Source organism: Ammodytes marinus (assembly GCF_949987685.1).
Source record: "Ammodytes marinus genome assembly, chromosome: 10".
In the NCBI taxonomy this organism is placed as follows: domain Eukaryota; kingdom Metazoa; phylum Chordata; class Actinopteri; order Uranoscopiformes; family Ammodytidae; genus Ammodytes; species Ammodytes marinus.
The window spans coordinates 1,894,322-1,913,917 of NC_137214.1; the positions used below are offsets into that span (position 1 = coordinate 1,894,322).

The window sequence follows — 19,596 nt, forward strand, 5'->3', positions numbered from 1 at the left end:
CAGAGAAAAAACGGTCGTGTGTGTGTGTGTGTGTGTGTGTGTGTGGGAGTGAGGAGGGGCAGGGGAGCCACAGGCACATTATGTTTCTCATTGCCCTGACTCCCTCTCTCTCTCCTGCCATCAGTCTGCTCACTCGCCCACTCTGTCTCTGTTCTCATCATCAGCCAGACCGAGCCGTGCCCACAAACACTGGTGTGTTTGTCAGAGAAAATGCCCAATCACTTTAATAACATTTCATGCCATCTCTGCTTTCACCAAGGACTAGGAGTTTGTTCCTCAATCGGCTAAAAGGAGGATGTCATTTCAGACAAACGCAATGGAAACGCAGAGTGCAGCCAATCAGATTTAATCATGTATGAAGAAATGTAATGTTGGAGGACAGCAGGGCAGAGCGGGTTGATACGGGTATGAGTTACTATGCAAAGAGGCGTGTCCATACTTCCCCAATATGAATTTATGAAGCCTGCCTGTGATTTCAATCTGACTTATGTATCAGAACAAACCATATGTACAGGACTGACCCCCAAGGTGTATTTAGCTGGGGGAGGGGGGTCAGTCAGTGAGATCGGGGACTGACATCTTCAACCTACGTTTCTCAAGCTTGAAGGAAAAGAAGAAGAAGAAGAAAAAGAACAACTCTCCAGAACAAGTTCCATGGGAAAAATTTTATTTATCAATATGCTGTAGTTTCCAAACTGCTGGAACGCTATTTCCATTGTAGCTGGTGCCAATAGGATTACGCTGAGTAGCGGCGGAAAAAAAGTGAATGGCAAAAAAAAAAAGAAAAGAAAAGAAAATAACAAAAACTTGACAGTTATGATTCAAACACAGGGAAACAAATTGAACAGGTTTTTTGCTTACACATGCACATTGAAAAATAATACTGTGGCTTTTGAACAATAGCAGAAATCCACCTAGAGTGAGGCTCTTATCTGGAGCCACCAACATCCTTGTGCTAAATTAGGAAAGGAGGGAGAGAGCAACTTGAAAACAAAGGAGTGCCTGGGAGATAATGAGTGGTGTAAAGCAGATGATATATTGGGCCAGCGCGGTACGGTCACACTCTCAACCCCTTTCTCCTTTATACCCTCTCTCCCTTTCTATGTCTCTGTCCATCTAGACCCATAGGCCTATTAAAAGTGAGAAAAAAGATTCATCTTTCTGGAACCAAAATGTTTTTCATACTTCTAACAATGGGAGTGGAAAGTGAAGGTAATTCAAAGGCAGTGGAATAACACAGTCTTCATATGCAGAGTTAAGTGCTGTCTCCAACAGGCAGGTTGGTGTTATGGACCTAACCATGTCAAAGCTTGCTCAGGGACAAAGCTTCAGTCCTGAACAGAGTCTGAGCAAGCTACTGATCCTGTCGGGGTAGCAATGTGAAAAAAAACTCTCAACCCAGTTTTCTCTTTCTTTCTTTTTTTTTAACACGTGTGGTAACAAAGACGTTTTGACAATACTGGACGCTGCATGAAAAGACAGCTCGTGTGTCAGTTGCAATATTCAGTTGAAACTCTAAAAATAAAAATAAAATAAAAACATAACACAGACCAAAAAATGCAAGGATTCATACAAAACACACTTTTTTTTAAAAAGACAGCTATTTACAAACATCCTCCATTACAAAAATCTAATCTTTAATTTGTTTTTCTTATGAGCAGTGTTTCAGGTGAAATTACATCTTAAATTGGGCTTTAATCCATATATTTACATTTTTATCCCCCCTCCCCCCCCCATCCCCAGAAAAAAAAATGAATTACATTAAGTGGTCAGGAGAATGAATAAAAATGGGAAATGGGTTCTGTGGTAATTTGGTAATGACTCCCTTGGCTGGTGTAGGTGAATGGATGCGCACCGATCCGAAACAAAAATATTTGATGTAGATGTGATTCACAGAGGGCCACTGAGGGCTGCATGCTGAGTTAAAACACAGCACCACAAAAGCACCAGCAGCTGTTTAGGACGTTAACTCTGGAGTTAACGACACGCAGGAGCCACTGGAGGCTTCAAGCTGGGCCTGCCTTTATACTCAGCACTGTATCTGTGAGATGCCTAGAGTCTGTGGCAGCGCATGATGGTTGTCTCTGCCTGGTGAATAAACATTTACTGGCAGTCTGACCGTTTGACTGGAGATAAACCTGGACCCGTCAGTCTCTCTCTGTGTGTGTGTGTGTGTGTGTGTGTGTGTGTGTGTGTGTGTGTGTGTGTGTGTGTATGTGTGTGTGTGTGTGTGTGTGTGTGTGTGTGTGTGTGTGTGTGTGTGTGTGTGTGTGTGTGTGTGTGTGCGTGCTGAGGAATAGCTGTCCTTATCTGCTCTCCTCTCCTCTCTACACATCATTTACTGTGACTGCAGGCTCCGTTACTCTGGCACACACACTGTGGAGCACCTAGTCCCATTGGCCAAAACCCAGTCTCTACAGCTGCTAGACCACCGAAGCATACACAAACACACACACGCACACTGGAGGTATAAAACAAGAAGCACAAATAAGAACTCCTACGTATGCACACAGACAGATTCAAACACCCATGCACACACACCACAGTGTCCACATGTGCACACATCCAGCTGCAGTAAGCGGTGTGTGTGTGTGTGTGTGTGTGTGTGTGTGTGTGTGTGTGTGTGCCACTCCTGCCCTGGGCTGTGTGATAGCTGGCTGTGTCCCTCGCTGGTGGAACACCTTCACTGTGGAATATTCTGCACAGCATTTTGATTCACAGCACAACTGGTGAGAGGATGGAAAAGTTAATACTAAACTAGCTAGCTCCAGCTCCACCTCAGCCCCTTCTCATCCCCATCCTCCTCTCAGGTTATAGCCAAGTCACGGGAACATTTTCTCCTTTATGGAACTCTCTCTCTCCCTCTCTCTCTCTGCCTCTCTCTTCCTCTCTCTCACATTGCGGGCTGGAGAGTGGTGGCACGGAGATGGCACACAGATTAGTCACATGCTAGCGACGCATTCTACTGACTCATATACAGATTGCAGCCAATTGGCAAATGGAAACACTGTATCCCCATGTTCAACAGTGGCTCTGCCATCCCACTTATATATAGGGCATCCTCCTACCTATGTAGGCCAGCCAATCAGATAGGCCGAGCTCCGGCCACCTGTCCCAGGCAGACGGCACCACACTAACTGTTGGTAGCTGCTTTTACACGGTTGCATCAGGAGCTGGAACTAACACATATGAACCTGCCTGCTGTCTTAACATCCCCCCCATCAAAGATCACCAGACAAATAAAAGCTTCAATGGGTGCCAACTGAAGATGTGTTATAAGATCTAGGGCTTTTCTCTTGTCTGCATGTCTGTCTGTCTGCATGTCTGTCTGTCTGTCTGTCTGTCTGTCTGTCTGTCTGTCTGTCTGTCTCGCTTTTGAAGCCTACGATACAGTAACTTAGTGTTCTACCCCTAAGCCAATAAGTCTGCCCAGATACAGGACTGGTCTGGACATGCTCTAACCACACACACACACACACACACACACACACACACACACACACACACACACACACTCACTCAGATACAACCTGCAATACACACAGCTGGCACATAAATACCAGAGTAATAGTAAAGCTCAAATCAGACCAGTGGATAAGAGGGAGTATTACCAGATTTAAACACACACACACATACAAGCAGATACACACTTTAACATCAACAGTACAAGTCAAGGTACTTTTCTTAGGAAAAGGTGAGCGCAATGGATGACATGTGAAAAGATGGAGTAATATTCATTGATCTATTCAACTCTATACATTGTGCACTTGTAGTAGGAAAAGTCTAACAAAATACAACTGCTTTGTGAACTGAATCAGGGTTCGAGGAAATCCTCCATCAAAAATAGTAAGTAAGGCAAACATCAGAGGTGTGAAGGGAGAGGAACATATTATTTCACATACTGTGTCTGATACCTGAGCTATCTGGAGAGGTTCCTGGCCCAGCACGAAGCCCTGACTAACACACACAGGCACGCAGACACGCACACACACACACGTTTTATGCTTGCCCACAAAGTGCAGGCGGCTGAGTGGCGTGTGTCTGCCTGTTGCTGGCTAGCATGCTAAGATGTTTCATTGGGTGTAGCACAGGCCGTACTTTAGGGAACTGAGATAAGTTATATCCTGCCTGTTAAAAAGGGACAGAACCAGGAAGCTAGAGTTCCATCTGTTGGTTGACTCCAGCCCCCCCCTCCCTCCTGTGGTAGGCAGGGGGCTTAGGGGGGAGAGGGGGGCTTACAAACAGGATCAACTAATACACCTCTCATCCATCAGCTCTCTGCCCTGCTGGCTACTGCTCAGTGCGTGTGTCTCTCCAGATTTGTGCAGCAGGTGGTAGAAATAACACGGGCTCGAAGACGCATCAAGTCCCCATAAAAATGCAAAAGGAAAGTGTTTCTTCCCAAGAACAAAAACCAAGCCATCCTCTCTTTCTCTTTCTCTCCCTCTCCGGCCTGTGTGGACCCCTCAGACTTTGTAGTAGATGTTGGCAGGGCTCTGCGGGGGCATCTCCTGCACTATGTAGACGGGGTGGCCATAGTCGCCGCTCACCTTCTCATAGTGAGGGCAGTAGTTGTTCTCTGTCCGCAGCGGAATGATGATGTCACTGGGCTCGGTGCCGGCCGTGCCCCCGGGCCCCATCTTGGGATTGGACAGTGTGCTGAGTGACAGGGCCGAGGGGCGGGCCTGGGAGTGGGCATGCTTCCTGGAGCGCTTACGCATCTTAATGAGCAGGATGACCAGGAGGAGGATGAGCAGGAGGAAGATGATGCAGCCAGCCCCGATGGCAGAGAACACAGCCACCTTAGAGTCCAGCAGGCCCCCCTGGGAGGAGCCGGACTGGTCCTGGTTCATAGTGTCTGCAGAGGGAGAGAGAGAGAGAGAGAGAGAGAGAGAGAGAGAGAGAGGTTAGAAATAACTCGGGCAGGTTCAGACAGGAGGGATGGTATTGTACTTCTATTTCTAAAAACTAAAGATGGTTTTTCAATGTGTTTCATAAAGTTGAATGTTGCCGTATGAAGAGGTTGTGGTGTGGTGTAAAATATCCTTCAGAACAGAGCAGTTATTTAATTGGTTTAAAGTTCAAAACTTAGTTACACTAATGGTATTATGTTGAGACATTGAGTAGAGATGTTGTATCTAACAGAGTGCAACGAAATTTGGCACACATTTCCTCACGCAAATAAGTTTGGTAGAGTTCCCTGGAGCCCCATGGACAATCAGGAATAACATTTACAGTAAGTCATGTGTGTCATGCACAAATCTTACTATTGTCTGGCTAAATGAACTGTGGTCATGTCTCCGCTTGTTGTTTGCTCTACATGACTAACGGCCCATTGATGTAATGTAATTGAATTAGTTCAATCAAAATGGCCTCCTAATGAAATCTGCAGTCATCACTCATCATCACAAAGATCCCTGCTCCGATAGGAACCGGACCAGGGCAACTTTTATGACTTGTCACATTTGTATGGCAAAGGCCAAGTGAGATATGATCAAAAAGAGCAGGGCATATCTGAACATCTGATTTGATTTGATCCTTTTGTCTAACGGGTTCAGGTCGCGGGGGCTGGAGGGGGGGCAGGGAGGGGGGGCAGGGAGGGGGGTGTTACTGGATGAGAAAGAGAATGACTGGCTCCTCCAGTGACTGAAATCCGAGGAGAACCAAATCTGTTTTCCATGTATGCACACAGCTGCTGCCAAAGAGCAGCACTCACCTCCTCCCACTGTCTATGACCACCCCCCCCCCCCCACAAACACACACACACACACACACACACACACACACACACACACACACACACACACACACACACACACACACACACACACACACAGCCTCAGGTGGGCCAACCCCACTAATGACTGTGTCTCAGCAACTCGGCTGACCACTCTGCACCATTTATTGGGGACGGGGCAAACTGCGCCTTATCACGCTGAAATGACATCAGTGAAAGCTACCGATTCCATCCAACCCTATCGGTGAAATCAGAGGAGCCGGGAATGTTGTACATTCTGGGCACTGGATAGAGAGAGAGAGAGAGAGAGAGAGAGAGAGAGCGCTGGAGAAAGAGCTGGAGAGAGAGAGAGAGAGAGAGAGAGCGCTGGAGAAAGAGCTGGAGAGAGAGAGAGAGAGAGAGAGAGAGAGCTTGAGAGATGCTGTCAGAAATATCAGCCCCTCAAACCACTATGACACGTCCTTCATTCCACCCTTCACTGCTTACCTCTCTGACTTGACATAATCTCTGGTCTAACATTGGTAGACAGGTAAGAGCCCTGCTATGGGGGGAAAGTGACATTAGGAAATCTTTTTATAGAGCAACTAATGTCAAATAAGCAATTATTAACTGAAGACGGCTTATGACACTGGGACAGACAGAACAGTCCGTACTGGGAGGAAGGGTTTGGGGAGTAGAAAGTTGTGGAGTAAGTCAAAAGTGTTGAGTAGTAGCGGTATGTCCTGTGGAACGCACAATCTTCATTTGTCTGCAAGTTTTAAAAAGATGTCTCATATAGAGGTCTGTCTACTAGCGTGTACTGTATTCAGAAGTCAAGAGACTCAGGGTGAGCTGATTTTCTTCTGGTTTTCAGTTTCACAACCCCTCCTCCCCTGAAATCAAAGGAATGCCTGAGGCATGAAAAAATCCACATGAGAAAAAACGTGCACAGGGAAACTAAACTACGATTTCTCCTTTTAGGCTAATTGTGATGAATTATTACGTGAACCCTCGAGGCTGTGAATATTAATATTTTACCATTTTAAAAACCTTTATTTTACTAAAATGTTTGATCTCTATTGAAAGAAGAAAAAGCCTCCTGTATATAGGAGTTGGCCTGCATTTGATTTGGTATCTTGTTAGTAAGTCAATGAGCTCACCAGTGTTTCCAGGTGGTTGGACTGGCCCGATGCGGCTCACGTCAGGGGGACTGGGGCTGGACTCTGGGGGGATGGCATTGTCCTCTGGAGCCTCTGGGGCTGCTGCGTTTGGAACTGTGGGAAACACAAGAGACACAGAGAACAGTTAGCCTTGGCAAGATACATGGAATGAATTACAATGACATGTTCCCCTGCATCTGCAAAGCATATTTTGTCCATATTGTCTTTTGATATGCCTTGTTCACGTAGGGAAGGCTATCTCTGCCTGTGTTGAAAACGTCTCTCAGAAGTGGAGATAAAAGCTCCAACAAGAGGAAGGACAAGCAAACGTCTGTGAACACTCCGCTATCCCTGTCCTGTCGTAAAAAATGAGCTCACATCTACATCAGCAACTCCTTCAGCAAACACTCAGACAGGCATTTCCAACACTGACACATTCATGAGTGTGTAGGACACACACACGCACACACACACACGCACGCACACGCACACACACACACACACTCACACACACACACACACACACACACACACACACACACACAACCATGCGTGCAAACACAAAGAGCCCACACCTAGAATATTCTTACAATACACTTAGGCATGGCAGAATGAGGGTAAAGTAGTTATATATTAACTTTTTATTGTTTTACATTATTCATCACGTTAAAAGGCCATAATCTGCTTTATTTATAGCTCTGGCTTTAACTCTGGCTCAAAGAGGCACACTTCAGAGGAGAGAGAGAGAGAGAGAGAGAGAGAGAGAGAGAGAGAGAGAGAGAGAGAGAGAGAGGGGAGGACAGGAAGAGCACGGGAGAGGAGGAGAAGAAGGGCTTGCATAAGCTCTGAGGGGAAGGTAAAGGAAACAGACAGTTTATCTCTCTGTCTGTAGTCATTTCAGTGTGCAGACTTTGAAGTGTGTGAGCTAAACACTGGTGGGTCCGCGGCGTGGCCCTTTATGAGGGCAGGGCCGGCAGACACAAGACAGTTAGAAAACTATTAGCCACGTTGGTCCGGTGGATTCCACAGTACACTATCAGATGGCCCTCATTTAAATGGCCTTATCTGCATCTGCCCAAAAGGGATGCTCAGGGGCTGTGTGTGAGTGTGTGCGTGTGTGAGTGTGTGTGTGCGTGTGTGTGTGTGTGCGCGTGTGTGTGTGTGTGTGTGTGTGTATGTGTGTGACATAGAGAGAGAGAGACGGAGAGGAGGGCGTGTGGGGAGGCAATTTACATTTGAGTCCCTCGTGGCAAGTTAGCTTGGACGTGGGTGTGTGTGTGAGAGAGTGTGTGAGTAAAAATAGGCCTGACAGTCTAAAGTCTATTTGCTATATTCCCCCCTAGTTCGGCCCAGACTCTGTTTAGGGAAATGAATAGGGTGTGGGATGTCTGGGAGATATCAACCATAGACAACACAGAATAAAGAGGAAAGACAAAGAGGGACCATACCCTCATCTAATGATACCATACACCATATAAGGTTCACCATAACCATATGATATGATATTTTAACACTTTAAAAAAATATGACTGAAAAATATAATTTATTTTTAAAGTCGGTCAATAAAATACATACCATTGCACCTAGGCTGTGTTTGACTTCACTGAACTCCTTCCCACAAATGAAACATCTCAATTAAATTAAAAACAATGTACAGTAGATAACAAAAATCGATAAAACACTAACTTTTTATTAGTTGATAATTTTTTTTTGTGCAAACAAAGTACTATTTGGCTAACATAGCCACACTATAATCAGCCAGTTCACATGGCCTGCTGTCTGTCCAGACCACTGCATAGCCCCATAGTGAGAGCAGCAGTGGTGACTGGCTGTGGGAGCTGTTGTGCGCCCGTCAATAATTGATGAGTAAAGACAGGAGTGAGAAGTGGGAACATTCATGTGTCAGAGGATACCAGAGGACACAGCGATCTGATTTAGTCGGCGCATGCAGCCCCAACACTGTGTGTCACTGAGCATGTGCAGCCAGCGTTCTAATGTTCTGACCCATTTTCTGTGTGTGTGTGTACCGCTGACATTTCCCTTAGCTATTCAGACAGCATTTAGCTCAGAACAGCCAGCCCGCCAGAAGGGGGGAGTGTGTGTGTGTGTGTGTGTGTGTGTGTGTGTGTGTGTGTGTGTGTGTCTGTTTCTGTGTCCGTGTGTGTGTGTGTGGGACAGAGCGATGATGGAGTGATGAAGAGAGACAGATAAGTTGGGAGGAGGTAGAGAGAGAGAATGAGTGGGAGGAGATGCGTGAGAGGAGGTGAGTCAACATATTTCTATGAGCAGTGACATGATTCGCTGGAGGAAGGAGAGAGAGCCTTGGATGTATTAAATATGGGCTACCGTTATTTCCCTTTTCAATCACTTTGGGCTTATTTTATACAATCTATATAAACTAAAAAGACAAAAAAACACAGAAGAAGGAGAATTTAAGGTACAATGACATATCAATGTGTCAGGCAGCATCTTGATTCAACGTGATTATGCGCAGGAGAGTCTCAAACTCATAGTCAAAGTCAAAATTATTTCTATAGCACATTTAAACACAACATCAGTTGACCAAAGTGCTGTACAAGATACAATACAAAATAACATATAAGATACATGAAAAAAAAAGGACCAATGCAACAAAAATGAGTCTTCAGCGACGTATTAAACTGTATTAAACTTAGAGTATAGCGTCTCCACATCAACATGGAAGAATAAAAGAATGTGCACATATAAAAGACTGGGATGAGTCATTGAAAATAGAATCCACAGAGCAAAGTGCAGAGGAGTGTGAGTGGACATATGGGAAAATGTCTTGGGGACTTGGCCACAGGATGTGTTGGCATTCGGCTGCAGAGACACGGAGGAAATGTGCCTTAAATACAATAGCATCTGGGTTGAGAGCCAACGCAAAGCCCAGGTTCCTTGGTTTGGTCAAACAACATGGCTGAGCAAGGTAGAGGCTAGGCCTGCAAACAGTGACTGTTTGCATCCTCTTAGGGGATTTCTTTATAAAACGTCATAAAATAGTTTTTTTTTTATTCTCGAAAGTGTTCTTCAGTTGACTTTTCTACCTTTCTCAGAGTAGAGAACAGTCACAGTTCAGAAGAACTAAGTCAACTTTGGATTAAAAAAACAAAGGATGTATCTTTATTTATTTTTTGTCTGATTGAACTTAAATACATGCTAACTATAAGACGTTGTTATCAATTCATTTTCTGTTAATCCTTTATTAAACTTTGTTTTTAAAGGCATATCATTTGGACGGTATACAACTATTATTTGATTAACGAGGAATTTATTTTTTCATTTGTCCTTTATGATGGCTGGAGGAAGGATTATGATTCTTTAATTCAGCAAAAGTAGCAAAAGCACACTGTAAAAAATGTAAGTAAAAGTATTGCACAAAATGTTTACATTATTATATTATATTATATTATATTATATTATATTATATTATATTATATTATATTATATTATATTATATTATATTATATTATATTATATTATATTATCAGCACATTATATAAATGTGCTTTATGTATCAAAGGTTAATGCATGAAATAGACCTTGTAAGTGTTGGGTTACTGCAAAATACATCTGTATTCTATCTGTATTATTACTAATGCATCATTTTTCTTTTGTAGATGCTCGAGAAAGAGCTCATTCAACTATTTTACACAACATTTTTTATTTAAATAACAAATGACAATAGACAACATAGCAAGTGCCTTCATAATTTAAAGTACTGTAATACATGTACTTACTTATAAACAACTATTTAAATAAATCATTTGGGACTGGGATTAGGGGACTCATTCAGGTGATGAGGGTCAAATCTTTAACTTATAGATATCACCATGAAACTTTGCCACTGACATTAAAACAATTATTTTGTGTATTACATTTTGTTTCAGAAATATTTGAAGCTGTATGTAAATGTAGCAATATCTAACTACGTTTGCATAATTTGCATTTGGATTTCCTAAAACCAGAAATACTTTTTTGTTGGATAAAGCCAATGAAAAAATCTTTATTCGATTTTTACAACATATTAGTGTCCAAAGTATTTCCATGACTTTGGATACAGCCTTTTTTGATCATTTCAAATATGCATTTTCAACATGTCTTTAAGAAGAAAATGTCTCATAAATCAGACGATTAACAACACATACACATATCCTTCTGTAATAACCTTCAGAATAGTGCTGAGAATGATTATGGAAAGTTTAGTTGATGTAAGCGATATAGATGTTGAGATTTTTGGTTCGGAGTATTGAAAAAATAATACTCAATACTAAACTAATTGAGATAATGGCCTTTAAAGATGGTTGTATAGAAGAAATACTATACAGATACAAACAGACAAGGTTTAGTCAAATTAACACCTAAATATACATTTGCCTGCATTGTTTCGCCTTAATGAATCAAATGGAAAATAATCACAAGTTCCATCCACTGATAGTTACTGTCGGATGGGCATTGAAAAATGTAACTCCCAGAAATAGATTCTTGTTCTTAGGGCACATTGATAGTGAGTGACAGCACACTTCCTTCACTGTGGTGAAGTTTAGGAATAGCCAGCAGAAACAGAAACAGACACGAGCTAAGAGAAACGTCTCATAACACACTGCCATTAGTTTTTTCCTCCAACACTAACACTCATGTAGCCATGTTGTCATGTGGCGGGAGTGTTGCAGTGCCAAGATGTTGATGCTCACATTGACCTACATGGAGAGATAATGCAATGCCTGTCTGTTTCCTCGATGTGGTTTATACTGTATATCTGCTGAATCTGCTTTAGCTCAGACTGCTAGCATCAGCAACTTGTTAGCTTCTATTCTCCAACCACTGTCAGGATGCTCTGCTGTCATCCCACTCGCTAACATTGGAATAACTGCACAATAACACACACACACACACACACACACACACACACACACACACACACACACACACACACACACACACACACACACACACACACACACACACACACACACACACACACACACACACACTCTGCAGAGTTCCCATAAGTCTCAGGGGATGTTGTTTTTTTGACATGCTCAGCTCCAGGTTGTGAAGCCTGAATCAGATGAGCGCGGTGGGCAGATGTTCCCCTCAGATGGTGACTGTCTGTTTGGGTCAAAACAACCACACTGAGGATGATGGGAATGTTTACAGAGTCACACATCTGTGTACTGTACTCTGTCAGGAATCAGGATATGCATGCCATAACGCCAGGAGGAGTGCGTCTGAAAAGTGGAATGTGTGATGCAAACCAAATGTTGTGTCCAAGGATATCTAAACAAAAGCTTGCTTGTTTACTTCCAGCATTTTAAGATGTCTTAGCCCACCCCGGACATTCACTTACAAACCAAATTCAAACATTTTCAAATGTGTGATGACTGTATAAGGTTCAGGTTGAAAACAGCTGAAGAACATCACAGTCCTTCTTTACCATTGTGAAATGGAGTCATGTCTCTTTGCTTGGTACTTCTCAGTGGACTACTTATTTGCACAAACAGTTCATGCATAGATGAATTAGACTGATTCAAAAGGCTTGTATCCACATAATAGAGCTTGATGTATCAAAGTGTCATTTTATGCGATACTAAAAATTCAATTGAGAAACTGATGATAGACACTAGATGGAAATCTCTAATGACTTATACCTAACTAAATAGCTAACAGATCAGGGGCCGTATTCACAAAACATTTTATCTTAGCACTAAGAGTACTCCTAGGGAGCACCAAAAGTTCTTAGTAAGGAGTAATTTCTTAAAACCTATTCACAAAGCTGATAAGACCAACTTTTACTAAGGAATGGGAGGGACTCCTAAGCTAAGACTAGAGGGCGGTGTTGACCCTGTTGCCATGGATGATGTCATGTTCATACCTTCTATGCCTACAGTGATTGGCTGAGAGGGAATGAGAGCTAAGAGTGAATTTATGATGGAAACACTGTGGGAGATATCCATATTGTGTCGCTGTATTAAAGTAAAGAGTTTTTATATACAATTAATGACAAGTGACACTGATTTAACATGAAACCAAGATACTGCAGGGTTTCCCACACATTATTTCACAATTAGCCTACAATATCGCCACATAGGTCTATTCATTTTAAATTTTACAATTATTTGAATCGGAAAAAATATCCTCATTGAAGAGCTGCACGCCATGCACTCTCACTGTATTTCTCTCAATGGCGGACTATGCAGCAATAGCCAGACAGCGACAAACCAGGAAATTCACCATTTAGAAACAACAGCCGGCGAAATCGTAAAGTGCATGAGGAAGGAGAAGGGCGAGACGCGCAACTATACAGTAGCAGACCTGTGGAACGGAGGAGATGCTGCGAAGCATAGACATAATGCTGCGAAACGCCATATAGGCCTCTAGTAGGAAATTAAACCCAAACGTGACACCAACAGTAACTTTCAGTGCATCGTAAACCCAAAGCAACTGCAGGAAAAGGAACTTAATAAATATTTTATTATATAGCCTACATTTAATAAATATAAATGTGTCTATACTTTCTAAATATAGCTTTACTAAGATCATTAACCCCTTACAGCTATCCAAAACACCATCAAATGACTGTCTGTGATTTACTCTTAGTGACTTAAGAGTCCTCTTGAGGACTCCTAGCTTTTCATAGATTTAGGAGCTAGTTTTAGCGCTAAAATGCTTTGTGAATTACACTTATCTTAAAAAGTTAGGAGTCCTAAAATTAGGAGTGAAACGCCCCTTATTTTTGAGAGTTACTCCTAAATCAGCACGTTAGGACCTACTCTTAGCCTTAAAATGTTTTGTGAATACGGCCCCAGGACACTTCATCACAATGACACAACAATCATTTGAATCCAGCAGTGGAGTCCATAAAGCAGTACTGCTTATTGATTTGCAACATTGACTGCAATGGCCTCATTCAACCAGAGATTTGAAAGCAATACAAAGACATACAATGTATCAGTAGGACATAGCGCCAAACGGTTGACACATCTCTATAGTCTAACAGTTTAAAGCATATTTCCATATTAAGCAACATTATACAAAATGACTGCTGATTTAAAAGAGATAGTCAAGATTTTAACATTATCTTTATTAACTATCTTCAACCTGAGAGTTGAATTTTAGGCAGAGATGATTTGGCACCAATACATTCAAATACATTTATTAATAGTATATAAACAATAATAAATGTGTATAACACACTATAATTATAATATTATACAGGTTTAACCATATCAAATATGTTTATCAAATATATAATCAATTATTATATCAATAAACAAACACACATTTATATATAAAGCCCCGGAAAAAATTAAGAGACTAGTCTGGATTTTTCTTAAATCTTTAACTCTACATTACTTATTGAAAATGCTCTAAATGACAATATTTTTATTGTGAATTTGGAAGAAATGTTTTAAGTAGTTTATATTATAAAACCAAAATGTTCATTTTACTCAAACATATGCCTCTAAAGACTAAAACAAGTGACACTGAACATTTGGAGTGGGCTCTTATTTTTGATGTGCTATAGAAATTCCGGACTTAAATTAAAACATTCAATGCTATATATATATATATATATATATATATATATATGTGTATATATATATATATATATATATATATATATATATATATATATATATATATATATATATATATATATATATATATATATCATTAAATGTTTTAATTTATTAAATTAGTCTAAGTCCTTAATTTATTATTAAGGACTTAAATTAAATGTTTTAATTTAAGTCCTTAATAAATAAAATATATTTATTTTATTCATAAATACCTGAAAATAATGACTTACTAACTTAATGCTATTGAGAGCAAACACCATCCATAAGGCCCACCAGATGTGGCTGAAAGCTCTGTGATAAATCTGTTCAGTCAACCTCAAGAGATTTTTGTCAAACCACTCATTGTTTGAGGTGGAGCACACGCCCTTAAATTCAGTTTCAACCTGCCTGTGTTTAAACAGCTAATACATTTGTTATCACACACTGTAGGGATTAGTTTCTGTCTAATCAATTATATCATTAATATGCTTGCAGCTATGTTATTCTGTTCATTCATTAAGTATTCATAAATAAGTTGTGGGTTAAAGACTTTATTAAAAATGTATTCTTGTTACCAGTGCTTATTCCTTGTAAACATACATATTGTAATAGGTTGTAAAAACTAAAATGGCAATGTAACAGTACATTTTGACCCCAATTTGATCAAATCATCAAGTTGCGACACCACTGAAAGTCACTAAATGGGCCCACTGAATTTTCACTAAGCCTTAGGTGGTAATAAAGAATAAAAACAAAGCATTAACACATTTCATCACAGCACACACACACACACACACACACACACACACACACACACACACACACACACACACACACACACACACACACACACACACATAGAGCATATTGGTTGTGGGGAGCAGACAAAGTCACATAGCGATAAATGAGAATGTCAGAGCAAAGTGAAACATGGCTGGGAGCAGCAGCTGTATGTATGGTGTTGTACATGTGTGAGGGGAGCAGCCTCTTACCTTGTCCCACTTTCATGATGACTTTCATGGAGCGGCTCCTGCACGCGCCCCCATCCCTGTTCTCCAGGCCCTCCACTGTACCGTTAGAAGTGGCTGGAAGAGAGAGAGAGATATATAGAGAGAGGGAGAGAGAGATGGAGAGAGAAAGAGCGAGAGGGAGAGAGAAAGGGGAGAGAGGGAGAGAGAAAGAGAGAGAGAGGGAGAGGGAGAGGGATAGAAAAAGAAAAAGAAAAAGAAAAAGAAAAAGAAAAAGAAAAAGAAAAAGAAAAAGAAAAAGAAAAAGAAAAAGAGAACAAGGAGAGAAGATGACACACTGGTTAATGAGCAGTTCCACAACGCACACAGCCAATCAATATTTACCACCGGCACTGATTAGCTCTTCCAGTGATTAGCCCTTCTCACCCTCAATCAACTCCCAGCCCTTTCCTCACCCGTATCTCTCATTAACACAGTAAAGTGAAGTCAAATGAACGGAACAACATTAGGGCCCTGTGGATGTGTGGTAGGAGGAACATGGTGGGACCTGTGTGAGTGTGTTCTCCTCTGTGAATAGTTGAACAGTGAGACATGCCAGTTAGACTTCCAGCTGCTTGCCAAGTCCTCGAGCCGCTTACTCCCTCCGAGCCACATGTGTCATTACTCGCTAGGAGTGCTGAGAGCTAAATGCCTCACTTAATGTATGTGCATGCGTGTGTCCATTTATATATTGGAGCATGAGTGTGTGTGTGAGTGTGTGTGTGTGTGTGTGTGTGTGTGTGTGTGTGTCCATGTATATATTGGAGCATGAGTGTGTGTGTGTGTGTGTGTGTGTGTGTGTATGTGTCTCCATTTGTCTTAAAGTGTGTGTTAGGCTCTGACTTGAGTGAACAGCTAAGGGTGCAGGGTTGTTTATTCAATGTCACATTCACTTCAGACACGGTGACACAATTGGCCGTCTATTTTAGGGCCCATGATAATGACCTAGGGAGACAGAGTGTGACTCTGACCTTAACACAGAGCGGCAAAAGCACACGTTTGTGTGTGTGTGTGTGTGTGTGTGTGTGTGTGTGTGTGTGTGTGTGTGTGTGTGTATGTGTGTGTGTGTGTGTGTGTGGGTGGGTGCGTGCCTGTGTGGGCGCATGCGATGGCAGCTCTAATTTTGGAATTCCCCAAATGATCTCCATCTCCGCTTAGTCTGCTGTTTCAACTCACTCCCTTCCTCTCAAATGCTTTTGTTTCTCTTCCTGCATTATCCGTCTTGCTCTCCCTGCTCCGGCCTGGTTGTTATTTCTATGTGCTGTCTAGCCCTCCCCTGCCTCCCTCTTAACTCAATGACCATCTAGTGAGTGAGACAGTCCCCTCATTAGGACAAGTCTTATCTAGTGATGGCACATAGACGGACTCAGCTACAGACAGGGAAGGGCTCCAGACAATAACTTACAAACAGTCAAATGCGTTCCCTCCCTGGCATGACGTTTGGTTCTAAATGCATTTCCCTGCTCTAAACAGTGGGCCCTGTTTGAAATCAGCTTTGGAAAAAGCACAGTTGATTCATGCCTTTGTCTTTCTTAAGTATTATCAACGTTGACATTTTCTTTCCCTGTGGGGATTTCAGCTTTTGTTCTTGGGCGAAATAGAAAAAGAAAATGGAAATAATGAATTGCACTAATATTATGTTACATTATCAGATCACGCCCGGGTTCTAAATTACAAACACAATCACAAAGTTTTGTTAGGGCGGCCCAGGGTACGTGATAATTTGCGAGAGAGATTGAGATAACATTGCTATGGAGGTGCTTTCCCCCCCCACCCCCCCCCCCCCCCTACTGTATTCTCAACATGCTGAGTGAACAGGGACACTGAAATATATCCCAGCAGCCCAGTGCAGAGCAGGAAGAAAGAGATCTCATATTTACGTGGGACGTTAATGTGAATGAACACTCAAGGCTAAGAGAGTCTTCTGATTTATGTAAAGTCGCATGCAGGGAGCGTGTCTTCCTCTAAAGGGAACATTCAAAGACAGTAATGTGAACATGCCTGCTCCAGTCTTAAAGGCACACGGCATCTGGCAGTCCTGAATGGCCCAGACGCTGCCACCAGTCTGAACATCAGCCTGACATTTTCCACCCGATTTCTCCTCTTCTTTTCAATGTTTTAATTTGCAGGGCAAGGTTATAGAGGAATGAGCTCTTTGAAGACAGAGCTCAAAGGCACTTGAATAATCTGACTAAGAGCGAGCGTCATGCTATGAATTTTATATCCACTCAGGGAGAACAAATCTTCTCAGTGTTAACTTACCACTGTCATGTAAATGAACTGTTCCTGGCTGGCTGACATTACTGATGTGGCATGATGATGGCTTGGCCCTGGGAGGCTTGTGTTCAGGCAAACCATTGATAGAGAGCTGCATTTATAAAGAGATGATCACTTTTGTACCTTGTTGGTATTCAAGCCATTTAAAACGTCAAATAATTCATGGCCTTCACTGTACCCCTGGAAATACATGATCTGATTAACCGTGTCCGCTTTGAAGCACATTTCCTTTGTGTGAATCCATCTTTAAAGGTTTATTCAGGATGGAAGTATGGACTACAGGACCAACTGTTGAGTCCATTTAAAAACATGCAGACAGTTGACTGTTAAGCAGCACACACTCCTGTCTTTATGTTTGAACCTTCATCTGATATCTATGTATTCACCTCACAGTTCACACACAGTCATTGATTGCCAGCAGTTTGTCAAACTCTTAACGTACACCATAACAATGACACAACAACAATGTAAGCTTTTTTTTATTATTATTTTTTTAAATCTGAAAGCCTCTCTCTCTCTCTCTCCCTCGCGGTCACTTACTCTCTCTCCTCTCTGACCCTCTGCCTCTCTCCTTTCATCCCTGCTGCATACTGACTTTAATCCAAATCTGGATTTGAAGATATTAAAACGCCGGCAGCCGTCATGGCGTGTTTTGGAAAGAGGAAATGGGGGATTGGGTCTTCCTGTGTGTCTCGGTGGAGATAAAAACACAAGGGGATCAAACTACAGGAGGAAGAACAAAGACACTCCCCTTCTGCTGCTAATGATTTAGTGGAACAAAGACATTAGAATACCCAGAGAAGTGGTCATTCCAGAGAGGAATCTCTCTCTAATAAAGCGGTCAGCTCCAGAGCTCTGGTCTGGTTCCAGGCCCTCCTCCTCATGGTGGGTGTGGTGGAGCGTTGGCCACAAAGTGACGAGTGGGAGAACAAAAGATCTACAGCTGCTGAAGTCATAAGAGAAACCAGGTGCCAAATGTTGATGTTGGGAAATATCTACAGTACAAATGTATATCAGCCAAGAGCAAGCCTTACAGGGGGAAGGGCTGGCCTGTAACAAAGGCTCCCGTTCCAATACTGCACACATAGCACTACTGCTAGCACATTAACATGCAGACGTGAGAGCACACACACTTGCATAAAACACATATGCACAGATTTTACAAGGACATTCAGGGTGGAGTAGGGGGGACTGCTCCCATAGGTGCTCCCACTAACAGAGTGGGAGATGTGTGAGACATGCCGGCCTGTAGGCTACTGTGCCATGCGCTGCGCTATATTTATTCTCAGGTTCTGCTAAATGAGGTCACTCAGGTGGTCTCGCAGAATACATTCTCCATCTCCATCATGAATCATCTCCTGCTTATTATTCCTGTCCTGCCCACGGGGGGTGGGGGTGCTTTCATACAGTGCAATATGCTCTGTGTGTGTGTGTGTGTGTGTGTGTGTGTGTGTGTGTGTGTGTGTGTGTGTGTGTGTGTGTGTATTGTCGCGCACACACCTGCCCAAAGCAAGGGGATAGACACAGCCCAAGTGACAGACAGAGAGCAGGTTGTTTAATGAGAAAGTGAATGAGAGGTGACATTCATTGGCTACTGTTCACACAGAAAGTCACACACACACACACACACACACACACACACACACACACCATTCTCCACAGCATAAAAACCTCCATTTAGACGAGACGAGAAGGCACCAGGTAGCAATAATGTCTACATTTTCAACAACAAAAAACTAAATACATAACAGAACAGGCATAACGTATCTGATCACTCACACACACACACACACATCAAGTTTAAACTGCAGCACACAGAACTTTGAGGGAGTATATCAGGGAGATAAACACAGCCG

General features: G+C 42.3%; 1 protein-coding gene across 1 annotated transcript in view; it reads right to left on the minus strand.

Moving 5' to 3' along the window:
* Positions 1-645: 645 nt before the first annotated feature.
* Positions 646-19,596, minus strand: part of efnb1 (ephrin-B1) — a 66,388-nt gene continuing 47,437 nt past the window's right edge. Inside the window, exons 3-5 of the mRNA XM_080035324.1 lie at positions 15,449-15,541; positions 6,877-6,990; positions 646-4,858 (exon numbers count right to left, since the gene is read on the minus strand). Of these exons, the coding sequence (XP_079891450.1) occupies positions 4,467-4,858; positions 6,877-6,990; positions 15,449-15,541 (599 nt within the window). The 3' untranslated portion in view covers positions 646-4,466. The remainder of the gene's footprint in view (positions 4,859-6,876; positions 6,991-15,448; positions 15,542-19,596) is intronic.